The 13,568-nt window shown below is 33.8% G+C and overlaps 1 protein-coding gene across 27 annotated transcripts in view; it reads left to right on the top strand.

Annotated features, from left to right (window-relative positions):
• The window catches only part of cac (calcium voltage-gated channel subunit cacophony), a 1,051,854-nt gene that overhangs the window by 957,082 nt on the left and 81,204 nt on the right, over positions 1 to 13,568 (top strand). For 24 of the 27 annotated variants that reach the window (XM_069834011.1, XM_069834005.1, XM_069834006.1 and 21 more), the window contains one exon: positions 13,250 to 13,285. The exons of the other annotated variants lie outside the window; for them this stretch is intronic. In XM_069834011.1, the coding sequence (XP_069690112.1) occupies positions 13,250 to 13,285 (36 nt within the window). The remainder of the gene's footprint in view (positions 1 to 13,249; positions 13,286 to 13,568) is intronic. 27 annotated transcript variants of the gene reach the window in all.

Below are 13,568 nucleotides of genomic sequence, written 5' to 3'. Positions count from 1 at the left end.
GTTTTCGAATTTCATTACTAACATAGATTGGTACTGTTTTTTTTTAATTTGTACATTTTATAGTTATACTGTAGTATTAATTGTAATTTAATTTAATTCTGTAAATGTAGCTTTTATTTACGTAGAGGTTTCTTCGAAATACCAGTATCACCCCTTTTTCTCTAAAACTAAATAACACTGAGTGTTCACGAAAAAAAAAAATCGTTAGAAAAACCTATACAGTATAAAAAATCGTTTGGTGGCACTTCCATTTCCTGGGACAAACCAGAAGTAGAAGTAACTGGGGTCAACTTTGAATTTTCAAATGAGAACCTAGATCGTGTAAGGTGTCATTGGATAGGACTTTTAAAAAGAAACAACTTTTACTATTTCTTTTCCATTCTTTATTCACAATCAAAGAAAACAAAAAATAAATTCTAAATATGATATCTCAGTTATTGTGATATCGGGAACACTCATTCTCACATAAATTTTTCATAAGTGCTCAAAATGTCCACCACTCTGTGCTAAACAATACTGTGATCTCTTTCTTACATCCTAGGTTGCTCGGTGAACTTCAACACTCCTGAAAGACCCACAGGCTGCTCTAACTCTGTCTTGCCTTGTTATTGTACGCACCTGGTATATGATTTCTTTAATTCGCCCCCACAAAAAGAAGTCATTTGAAGATAAGTCAGGAGATTGGGAGTCCTCCTCGTCCAATCCACCACCTGGAGAATAATTGATCAGTAAGTTGTCAAGCCATGAGTGGAAAGTGAGCTGGACAGCTATCTTGTTGGAGCAACATTGTTATCCTTACAGCTAGAGTACCATCACTGAGCAGTTGGTACAACATGTTGTCGAGGAAGTCTGCATACATTGCACCATTCATTGTTGTACCAGCTGTTCGGTGATATTCCTCTCGCTGTAAGGATAACAATGTGGCTTCAACAAGATGGTTGTTCACTTCACTTTTTACTCATGGCTCGACAACTTGCTGACCAGTTATTCCTTAGATGGTGGATTGGACAAGGAGGACTGATATCTTGGCTGCCCCAGTCTCCTGAGTTATTTCCAAATTACTCCTTTTTTGTGGGGGCAAATAAATCACCTACGAGGTGCGTCCAACAACAAGAGAAGCCATGAAAGAAAGAAATAGAGCAGCATGTGGGTCTGTCAACAGTGCTGAAGTCGTCCTCCAAGGAATCCAGGACGAAAGAGATCACACCATTGTTTAGCACAGGATGGTGGACATTTTGAGCATTTATGAAGAGTGTTGTGTGCAAATGAGTGTCCCCAACATTACAATAACTGAAATACCGTATTTACAATTTATTTTTCCATTATGATTGTGATTAAAGAAAGAAAGTTATGAAGAAAAAAAAAAAAAGCTTTAGTGAAAGTTGATTCTTTTTAAAAGTCCTATCCAAAAATACCTTGCACGACCTAGGTTCTCATTTGAAAATTCAAAGTTAACCCCGGTTACCTCTATTTCCAGTTTGACCTGGAAAATGGAAGTGCCACCAATTGATTTTTTATATAGATTGCGAGCACCCAGTGTCATATAATTTTAGAGAAAAGAGTGTGATATAGGTGTTTCATTGCTTTATTAAATTTCCCTTTTATCTCTACTTTTTCAGCACAGTATTTTATGTTCCCTCTAAGAAGTTGGTCATTTTTATACTGGACTTATTATGATTATGATAGATCTAGTGTATTATTATTATTATTATTATTATTATTATTAATTACTCGACAGGGTGACCACATATTGGAAACATGTTGGAAAATTGTTCTAATTCAATAGGACTGAATAAATTCTAGAATCATTTTAGGAGGAAAATTTTATTCGTATGATTATATCCATCAAAATGTACTTACTAACATGGCTTATCCTATTTCTTCAGTAATTGTTCAGTTGAATTTCTAGCACTCAATTAAAGAATAAACAGAATTCGTATTTTGATCTATTCAACCTGTGTTAAAAAACAATCTCCTCTTTGCAGGAGGGTGAAAGGATAAGCTTATAAAGAAAATTAGTAAACCCCATTGACTTACCCTGGAAGAATGTTGCTTGTGATAGGGATTAACACGTGCTGTAGCACTAAATATTATCCATATTTTTTGTTACAGCCAAGAAACACTAAATCCAGACATCGAACATCTTGTCCATTTAATAAAAAATAATAACATTAAAGATGACATTACATGTTGTGTTATTCAGTCGGGTTAGAAATTCGTCAAATAACAGAGTAAAAAGTGATCAAAAATTGTCTCACAAAATTGCCAATATAAATGTACTTTTTCATTAATAGAATATACAGTAGAAAACAAAAATAATGTGTACAACATCTTGTCAGGGAAGTGCATTATTATTATGCAGTGCTAGCTGTATGATGTCTATTAATTTGATTTATATAATATACAGGATGGCCGAGATATCTCTATATATTTATTTAAGAATTATTTGTAATATTATATTTGCTTACAAATTAAGTGCCCAATGGGTCTGGGTCAATGTAATTAAGTTTTTCCATTCACAGACTCATTAAAAAATATGCTTCAAACAAATGACGTGATGTCATCACAGCTTATATCGGTGCATTCCTTTGTGACTCACGCTTGTAATATGGATTCTCTTTAACCCAGAACATTTTATGAGCGAAGTGCATTATTAAAAATTGATTGTGCAATGATAGTATACGATGTCTATCAACTTCGTTTGTATATACAGAATGGCCGAGAAGTCATGTCTTCTTCCTACGACTCCACAGCCTGTCTTTAACACTGCCTAAAGCAAATGCACGTTTGTTCCAACAAATGTTGTTGCCTTACGTTGTGGGACTTTATTAAATAGTTAATGAATCCATATAATTCACACCAACTATATCACTTCAATCCACCATGGCAACACATGACTTGAATATAAACATTGCATCAGGTACAGACAGTTTTTTATTAAAAGTTGTTAAGAAATTTAGATGTGCTAAAGTTACAAGTAAAATAGCCACTTTATGAGGTTATGTTCCTAATTGTTTTAAACTCTTTTAATATACAAGTCTGGTGATCCTAGCGTTGTGGGAAACTGGAGACCTGCTCCTATTTTTTCAATATTGAGAAGGATTATTGAGAGTGTGACAGAGAAACAGCTGAGATATTTTGTTGAATTAACAGAGATACAAGAAAGATTTGTACCAACACCAGAAACATTCATTAGTTTTTTTTAATTGGATTATTTTACGATGCTGTATCAACATCTAGGTTATTTAGCATCTGAATGAAATGAAGGTGATAATGCCGGTGAAATGAATCCGGGGTCCAGCACCGAAAGTTACCCAGCATTTGTTCGTATTGGGTTGAGGGAAAACCCCGGTAAAAACCTCAACCAGGTAACTTGCCCCGACCAGGATTCGAACCCAGGCCACCTGGTTTCGTGGTCAGATGCGCTGACCGTTACTCCACAGGTGTGGACTTCATTAGTTCCTCTTTGATAAGATGCTTACAGGATGCGAAAGAAAAGAGAAAAGATTGCAGTTGATTCTATTTATTTATTTTTTAAATGTATCAAAGGCATTTGGCAATATTGGACATAATCATATTATGTATTAAATTCCTTCGTGATCCCGCAATGCTGAAAGAAGTTAGTCCTAAATCCTTTAAAAGACAAGTAACTATTCAAGTGTAGATGCAGTTACACTTATCAAGGAAAATTAAATTAATAAAGGATTGTCTCAAGAGTCACCATTATCTCCACTACTTTCTAATCTGGCGATTGATTTCATCTTTAAGATAAAGATTTTTCTTCGTCTTATAGCTATGGCCTACTTAAAGATTTAGGCTGAACTCACACGGACCACAACTTTGCGATTATTTTGCAGTTTTGTGTGGTTGTGCTGTCAGCGGAACTGACCACATGCGGACTTCTTTTTGGTGGTCGCTTGAAGTCCATATCGACCACAGAAAATCAAACTGCAAGCTTAGCTATTTGCTGTCGGCAGTTTAAGAAAGTATCTGTCGTTTCCAAGGATATGGTGTCAGCGGCGAGTGGTCGGCATGTCTCACTGTGTGAGTTGTGCTCGACCGCCGACAGCAACAATTCTGTGGTTGTTCTGTGGGTGATACCTATCATTCATTGCGACAGACGTCGACAGTGATCTCAGTTTGTGGTCCGTGTGAGTTACTATCATCTGTTTCCATACTAATTCCTGACCGCCCACAGCACAACCACACAAAACTGCAAAATAATCACAAAGTTGTGGTCCTTGTGAGTTAAGTCTTAGATAATTTGCCTGTTTTTGGACTTTCAGGTGATATTGCTCTTTTTCGTAAGAGTTTATAATAATTATAAGAGATTTCTGTCTTGTCATGTTTAAACGTTTTGTATGCAGCATTTCTGTCCATAATCAAACTACGTATGTCAGCAGTCATCCATGGTGTGTTGTCCTTTTTACGCATTTAGATTTGATAGGAGCATGCTTGTCATATAAATTTATAATATACTCATTTAGTTTAACAACTTTCTCGTCAACAGTTTGTAAGGTCCATATTGAGTCCCAGGGAATCTTCATTGCGTCTTCAAGTAGTAGGGTTGCATCAGCACGTTTCAAGTCACGGTACCTTACGAGTTTAGGCATGGGCTTGGGACACTTCAAAGAATATACTAAGTAAATAATATCGTGGTACGAAATTCCCGAAGCCATACATTGTCCATGTTTTTGTACTTTGTCTGCATTCTTCATAATAATTAAGTCTAATAGGGATTCGGAAGTCATGTTGTGAAACAAGAAAGGAATTCTCTTGAACGATATATTGTTTATCGGACACCATTTCAGCTAGTACCGGTAGGTAGTTAGTAGCAGCTCTACCTAAAAGCAACAAACAGCAGCCCTCGATCATAGAATTCACAGAACAACCATATGGGGATTGAAAAATGAACATCGCCAGTAAGTACTTTCAGTGAAAAATTCATTACAGATTGAAAATAATAATAATAGTAATAATATCATAAAAAAGAAGCTGCCTAAGCCTAAATACGCCCCAAAATAATAATTATAATGTTATGATAATCACCCTAAATGTGTGGTGTCATGCTAAATGTAAATTCAGAAGTGAACATAAGAGGACTGAATAGAAAATACAATTACAAAGTTTAATTCATTTTCCAGAACGAGTATTAGGCCATATGGACTGTTACAGTCTCAAAAAGGAATTCTAATCCCATCGTTTCTTCGGACAACCCAATGTTCTCTTCCCTTGTGGCTGATAGTAGAGCATGACTTTTGGTATTCTGTGGGATCGCATACATCTTAAGACTTTGATGATTCATACAGATATTCTAATATTGTTTCATATATTGCATAATTGGTTCAACTGAAAGTTCTTCATATGTTTATAATCCTATCTTGTATATCCTGGTGTTGATCACATGAACCTCATTTCACTAGCTGTTATTCTGCTATTTTTATTGTTCATGCCTCACTTCCATTAACAAAATACAGGTCTTGGCAAGATGCTGTACAGGTATACTAGTTTCTAATATGTCTCTATATTAGAAAAGGTTTCATCCCTGTACATTAAGACAGTCAACATAGTTAACAGTTTCTTACCAAGAAAGGGCTGAATTTTATCTGTCCTCTGTTAAAGTCCATATTGTACATCTTGATTACACAACTTTTAACACTATCACTTTGGAATATGTATGATGAGACTTTCTTGTGTTAAATTCTAACGTACCTTGTTTACATGTTTCGACCTATTTATGGGTCATCCTTAGAACTGGTCATTGTTGGTCTTGGCGCCTCTTGTTTTGTTTCCTGTGAGGGTGTATTCGTGTAGTATAGTGTAGAGTCAAAGAGTGTGTGTGTTCTGAAATTGAGTTGTGTGTTGAGAATTTCGTTGGGGTGTATTTTCGTGTGTCTGTATATTTCATATTGTTCTAGTGTGTTTAGTTTCTGGATTTTTGGTTGGATGTGTAGCATTTCCATGTCTGTGTTGATGTCTCTGTGGGTGTGGTTAGCATTTGTGATGTGTTCTGCATATGTGGAGGTGTTTTGTAATTTTGTTATGGTTGTGACGTGTTCTTTGTAACGTGAACGTAACAAAAAATACATCACACTAACATACGAAAACAAAAACACACACAAAATTACAACCTCATTCAAGAAATTAAATTACAACATCGCATACAGAACAAATAACACTCTACAAAAACATCTCAACACACAAACAACACAAACAAATACAGCCACACAGGCGTATACAAACTCAAATGTAACACCTGTAACAACTTCTACATAGGACAGACAGGCAGATCATTTCAAACACGTTACAAAGAACACATCACAGCCATAACAAAATTACAGAACACCTCCACATATGCAGAACACATCACAAATGCTAACCACACCCACAGAGACATCAACACAGACATGGAAATACTACACATTCAACCAAAATGCCAGAAACTAAACACACTAGAACAATATGAAATATACAGACACACGAAAACACACCCCAACGAAATTCTCAACACAAACTCAATTTCAGAACACACACACTCTTTGACTCTGCACTATACTACACGAACACACCCTCACAGGAAACAAAACAAGAGGTGCCAAGACCAACAACGACCAGTTCTGAGGATGACCCATAAATAGGTCGAAACATGTAAACAAGGTACGTTAGAATTTAACACAAGAAAGTCTCATCATACATATTCCGAAGTCCATATTGTGTTTGTATGACTATTGTCTCATAAATGTTACTTTCTCATATGGAGTATATAAATAGTATTATAATTCTACTAAAAATCTGTTTGGAGATTTCCATAGAAATGCAAGTATTTAAGCATTCCTGCTACTGAGAAACTGGTTTTTGACATCCCATCTGCCTGTTGTCTGTGTACAACTTCCTCCCTAAAGTACTGAACAATATTGTTATATGTAATATCTATGAATCACATTATTCAAACAGTATACACATGAAATATAATAAATAATTAATTGAATGGCGATCTTACTCATGTTAATTATGTAAGCATGTGTGGCTTACAGCTGTCAGAGCCTAGGATGGTGTCAAGTAACACCGAAACAGCTGTAAGCCACACATGCTTACATAATTAACGCAAGTAAGATCGCTATTCAATCAATTATTTATATTCAAGTGTTAAAAGTAGTGTACGAAAGATTCATCATGAAATATAATATTTTTACACAATAAACATTATAAGAATACATGAAGTCAACGAAAATTATAGAAAAAAATGCTTTAACCGAAAATAGATCTAACGAATTTATTTTACAATTTTTCACGTCCATAAGAAATAATACCGGTACCAGAGTAGCAACATAAAGCTTATTGTACGGAAATATTTTATTGAAAGTAATACTGGTAATTATCTACAGGGTTATACACAGTAGGCAAAAAGTCACACTATTTTTTTTCTGTCTGTAAAACAAATTTGTGCGTGAATGTGTCAGTGATACTGGTATGATAACAGGTGGGAGACATTTGATGGATGTATTTCGAGGTGTGATCAATGATGGGAGAAATTTGGTGGACCCTGAGAGAAACCATAACAAAATCACAACAGTACATTAATTCCCTGCCATTTCAAGTTTAAAAAATGCAAATAGGAGTATTTTCAGTGTGGATGAGAGACTTGTGGCTACTGTGTGGGCCTACAAGTGGCCACATACATGAGTAACATCATGCAGGATTTCAGGGTACCTTTCGGTAAGGCACCACCAAGCAGAGATAACTTGTTGAAGCAGAAAAAAAAAAAAGGTTTTCAGCTCAGAATGTGTTAAAAACACTCAACGAAGTGGGAGACCCTCCACTCGGTAAGAAACCTGTGTTGCCGTAATCAAGTCATTGGCTTGATAGCTGATGAAATCAACAAGAAAACGTACCTTCGAATTTGCAAGTGCTGCAATCAACAATGCGCGACCACATGAAGAAAGAAAGATCTTAAAATGAAATCTTTTCGCCCTGTGACCATCAATGAATTAACAGACATGGATTTGGACAGGCTCCAGACTGCATATGCAAACATTTCCGACATGTGTGAGATAGAAAGAAGTTCTCTTCACTAAGGAGTGCGCCACTTATCCCAGTTTACAAAATCCGAACATCTTCTTCTGGGCTAAGGAGAGTCTCCAAGAAATTGAGCACAATCCTATGCATGTGATCATGATGAAACTCAACAATGTCATCATAACAGGTACCGGTACATTTCCGTTCGTAATTCATAAATTTAGCATAATAACAGATGTAATGAAACTTTTCGTCCATTCTGTATATTAAATATGAAAATAGAAGTAAAAAACATGTAACTGAGTTTTTCAGCAAATAGAGTACCGGTAATAAGTAACATAAGTACTAAACGTTGTTATAAATATTTCTCAAAATACTATATTATCTTATACTACATCGAAAGTCATCGTACAGCAAGCCAGATCAGTCAGAAACCCTGACATTCCCTCCCAGCAAAGTAATAATGTGTGGAAATGGTTTATGATCTGATGGTTTAGTTAATGTATAAAATAAATGAAGAAAAATTTATGCAGGGTTATCTATTTCTTATTTTGCTTTGAAGTCTGCTTTCCACGAGATCCTATTTTATTATTGAAGTTACAGAATTACAGAATAATATTTTGATTGGAAGTGCAATCAACAGCTGTCTTCCTTCCGTGACTATACCCAGTACAATAAATAAGGAACTCCCATTTTGTATAGGGAGAAAATGTATTTTTGTAGTATTAAATCATGATCTGAATATCACATACTCACCAGCAGTATATTAATATATCACTATCTTGTTCATATTCATTGTCAACAAGGCAATTCAACCAGAAGTACATACACACACACACACACACACACATACATACATACATACATACATACATACATACATACATACATACATACAAAAAACAGAATGTTTGCTAAAACTACAGTAGGCCTATAATACTTTAAAGTTCTTATCCCAGAATTGCGTATATTGATCAACAGTAAACTGACATCACATTTTGAAAACTGAATTTCATCAAAAGAAAGCAGTGAAATAATTATTTTATAATTATCTTCGGGACTTCCTGAAAATTAAATGATGATTACATTATTTTATAACTACAGAAACTGATTTAGTTAAGCGATATTATTTCTTACGTGGCCCTTTTGTTTAATTTTAAATTTCGGAGATGGCTGAAACTTGTATTTTATCTGATCCACAGACGGGATCAACAAACAGAAGGGCATTACTTTAATAAAAGAAGGTTGTAGAAGCTACGTGCAATTTGTTTGTGATAGGATGGCTTTAACCTTTAGCTGCTAAGTAGGTAATAGCCTCTCAGCATTCTTCTATGCAAGTTCTGTTATTCTTAGTTTTATGTTGATGTCTGTTGGACGGAAGAAAACAAATTTCACTAACTTCTAATCAAACCTTTTTTGGGGTCCTTAATTTGGTAAGTGCTTTAGCTTTATATATCAGAACATGACCTGGTTTTATTTTTAAATAAGATTAGCTCAATTACTTGAGAGCATGTATAGATGCTACACCAGACAAACGTATTCCAGCTGTGAGTTTGACATGGCTACTTTAGGAAATGTGTGTTACAGACAACTTGAACTCTGTGCTTTTGTGGCATTGTCAGCGGGCAGCAGCCAGCCATAGCGTGTGTGGGTGTGTGATGTAGAGTAGAGGTTAGCAGTGACCCTCTTCCATAGTGCGGACCTTGAAGACTTTTGGAATGGACACATAATCACCTTACTTAAGGACCTATAAGGTGATGGCAGTCTGGACAGTATTACACAAAAATTGATAATTGAAATGTTGCCATTAAATTAACTATTAAACTATTCAGGTTATTCATACTCATTAAAGGCCAATGTAGGCTACTTACCAACGTAAGGCATAACTGCTTGCGAAGTTAAAATTTCCTTACAGTTTTGTTAGATTGTATATTACAAATGACAAAATACCTGAATTGCATAGAACTACTGGCATAAAGTAGAAGAGATTTAGAGTTTATGTTAGAACTTTTTAAATAGTTTATTAAATATAAAGAACAATGTTTCAAAGGTTTCATCAATAATAATAATAATAAGTGTATTTGGTCTGGTGGTGTCCATTTTCAGATGAGGAGGAAAAAGAGAAAAATAAATTCAACATGTACGTATCGAGTTTGTCACAAATAACTACATCCACATAACACTAATTTGCACATTTACCATTTAGTAATATGTAATGGCTCCAAAGAGTTGAATTTCTTTTCTTCCTCCCCCTTTTCATTCCGAGAAGAAATAGGTCCAGCCTTCTGCTGTAGAAAAAGTTATATTTAAATCTCTCCTTAATAAGACATTATTGCTCTTTATCTTCCTTCAAGATGGAACGGAAAGAACTTCCGAAAAGGGAACATGTTATATATTTAATAAATTAATATTCCTATTTTTACTGGCTTCCCCTTTTAATATTTTTCTTAGACCTCAGTTCTTCACAAACAAATAGTATACAGTATGTAGTTGGTATTTTACTATTTTTATTGAAGTTGTAATCATGTTACGAAACTAAACAGTTTTGTTGAAATTACATGTTAAGACACGTATTTTTTCATTTTAATTTTTACATTTGACAGAAGAATAATATGTCTTTATAATTTCTAGTTTTATTTATAAAAATTGTCGCGATTATTACTATATTCTTTGATTGTCCATTATTTTTATTTTACTTCTTTTTGACATGGCTGCAAAGTGTTCCTATGTGCAAGAGAAAGTTGTATCTATAGACAGTATGTTGCACTTCGGAAGAATTAGTAAGCCTAAGGAAAAATAAATACATATTCCAATGAAGAACAGAACGTTTAATTTTGAAATAAAAAAGTAATATCAGCAGTTATAAATGGGAATAAGGAGATAAATCAGAATATTAATAGATAGCAAAAACTAATCAAGTAATCTGTAGTACCTGTTAATTATTTAAGGCTGAAGTAGTTTAAGAATAATATGAAATGAATATGAGCTCAGACTTGTGGAATCTTTCTTAGATATTTAACATAAAATTACTTTGAGTAAACTTCTTCCACAATTTTGACTATAAATATTTTTATTATATCACATTTCTCAGATTTATTAAAAATTTTCACATTAAACAAGATATGGTCTTGTTACATCTTGTCTGTTATTATTTTATAACATACTTTGAAATTTGAAACAAAATCTAAATTTCGCAAGAGTATTTCGTACCTAGGAGGCAATCTTGAAACTAGGAATATATCCCCAGCTATTAATCTCTATATGCAATAATCCGATACAAATAATGCAAACAGCGAATAAGCAGAGGAACTTATGAATTGAATATTCATAAACATGTCGAAAAGAATCTAATATAATACGTAATTAACTTGTAAATTTGTAATACCTATGAAATCAGTTTTAAATTAGAGAAAATATTCTGAACTGTTAGTCAGTTGTCATTCTTCTTCTACTTCATGTCTTAGACCTTCGGGCATATGTTCCAACTTCAAGGTGGCTGAAATTAGTCATCTGAAGAGAGATCGACCTCAGTCTCTATGATCTCGAGTTTCAAAATTAAAAAAAATAGAGTACCAGTGTCTTTAATCTGGCATTCTTGTTATATGTTGGTACCAGTTATTTCGTAAACAGGTTATTGCATTCTGTTAAATTATATATCTATAATGCCTACTAAATGTCCGTATTCTTTTTCTGATTCATCAATCTAATAAACCTTATTTTTTAAGTTTAAATTTTTTTTCTGCCTTTTTTGTTTAGGGTCCAATTTTCACCTCCTGAAGAATGCAGGTACTGCCAGGGTGCGAATTAAGATTTCTGATGAGGGGAGAATAGAATCCTAGATAGAGAATACCATACATAAAATTATTATCCTCATTCGATACGGCTCAACGCTTAGTCGCACTGAGTTGCTTGTCTTGCATCTTGATCATAATAATATTATATCCTTGAGCAGGCTTAAGATAAGATGTGTAATTCTTAAGTTAATGATTGTTGTCAGCTTACCGGTGATGATAATACGTCAATATTATTATTTTCTTTGTTTACTTTATACTTTATGAAGTACATATACTCATATTAAAACAATTATATTTTGTGAGGGGGATAGAAGTTATCCCTTGCAGGGATGTTAATATGAATTTATGAGAGAGGAATATCTTTCCAACAGGGGGGAAATCCCCCCCGTTAATTCGCCCCCTGGATACTGCCATTGTTTTATAAAGTTTTAAATTGAGTAGTTCGTCTTGTCTTTGTGCCTATAATGTATCTATAGTGTTCTTCTAATAGTTCCATATAGTCTTTGAAAATTATTTAACTTTATGTGTACATCTTCTTTCTAATAGTATGAAACATTGCAAACCAAATAGTTGAAATTGCTAACTTGTTTAATTATCAATATGACCCAGAAATCATATATACTGCTAATAATATAAAAACAATAACAAAATGACATATTTGAATTGCACCCCGCTGGTCAAGATTAAATTACGTTCCTAACTTCAAGTTCTCCTCATTTAAATATTCGGAATGCTTTGTATAATATTTTGTATTTATCGTAGTAAGTACTTATTACTTGTGGCAACTAGAATTCAATTATAATTACTCTATTATATACGCGTATGTTTTGTCCAGAGTGTCGTATATGAGTGTCTCTTCTATAAGTCTTTATGGTCCTTAGCTGTTAGTATTCCAAATCCATCCAATATATGTGCAGTGGGGCACACAAACAGTGGCCAGAGGCACTGAGGCTTGAGTTAGCATCTTCAGTATAATAGTGATCTTAAGAGAAAGCTATTTTAATTTTATTTTATTTGCTTCTAATAACTAATTACGTAATAACTCCGTAAAAGCTGAAGTAAATTTAATATCAGGAACATCATTTCTAAGCTAATTTGTTTGCTTTGTGTTTAATTTCAGAAATTAGTGTTAAGAGAAAATGTATTACTTTAAAAATGATAATGGATGGAATCTTCTTTCTTTGTTCCACTGACATCGAAAAGCTGCTTAAGTCATATTGCTCTTACCTATATTAGGAACATAGCAATTTGATAAATTAATACTTGGTGTACCTATAACACATTTTTGAAATCTAAAAAAGCTATACGAAGAGTAGATCTGAGTAAGTAAAACAAATCTGGCTGATTCCTTTACCGTCATCAATGAAGATGTCTGAGCTTGGGTACCACTGGTCACTTAAAACAGTTAGCAGTCCAATAATATATGTGTTTGGTTTCAGGACTGTGGTGGTCTTAGTCCCTCCAAAATTGAGGCGGTAGTATTCTTTATATAGAACTTTCATTATTCCAACTTCTGGTAGAAAACACAGTTTTGTTTTCATTAATATGTTTATTATTTCTTATTTTATAGATATTTTATTTAAACCAAGATCTATGTATAAGTAAACGGTAACTATAAATGTATAAAATTTAAGTTCAAAACACATTAACTTTATAATTGTATATAAAAGGATTTGATTTCTTTCAAAGTGGGTAGTGTTATGATTTTGGAAACGAAATATTTATATGTCATGGTTTTATAATTACAACTTATAAAAG

The sequence above is a fragment of the Periplaneta americana genome, chromosome 8 (assembly GCF_040183065.1).
Source record: "Periplaneta americana isolate PAMFEO1 chromosome 8, P.americana_PAMFEO1_priV1, whole genome shotgun sequence".
Taxonomy (NCBI): domain Eukaryota; kingdom Metazoa; phylum Arthropoda; class Insecta; order Blattodea; family Blattidae; genus Periplaneta; species Periplaneta americana.
This window is presented reverse-complemented; position numbering and strand designations above follow the sequence as displayed.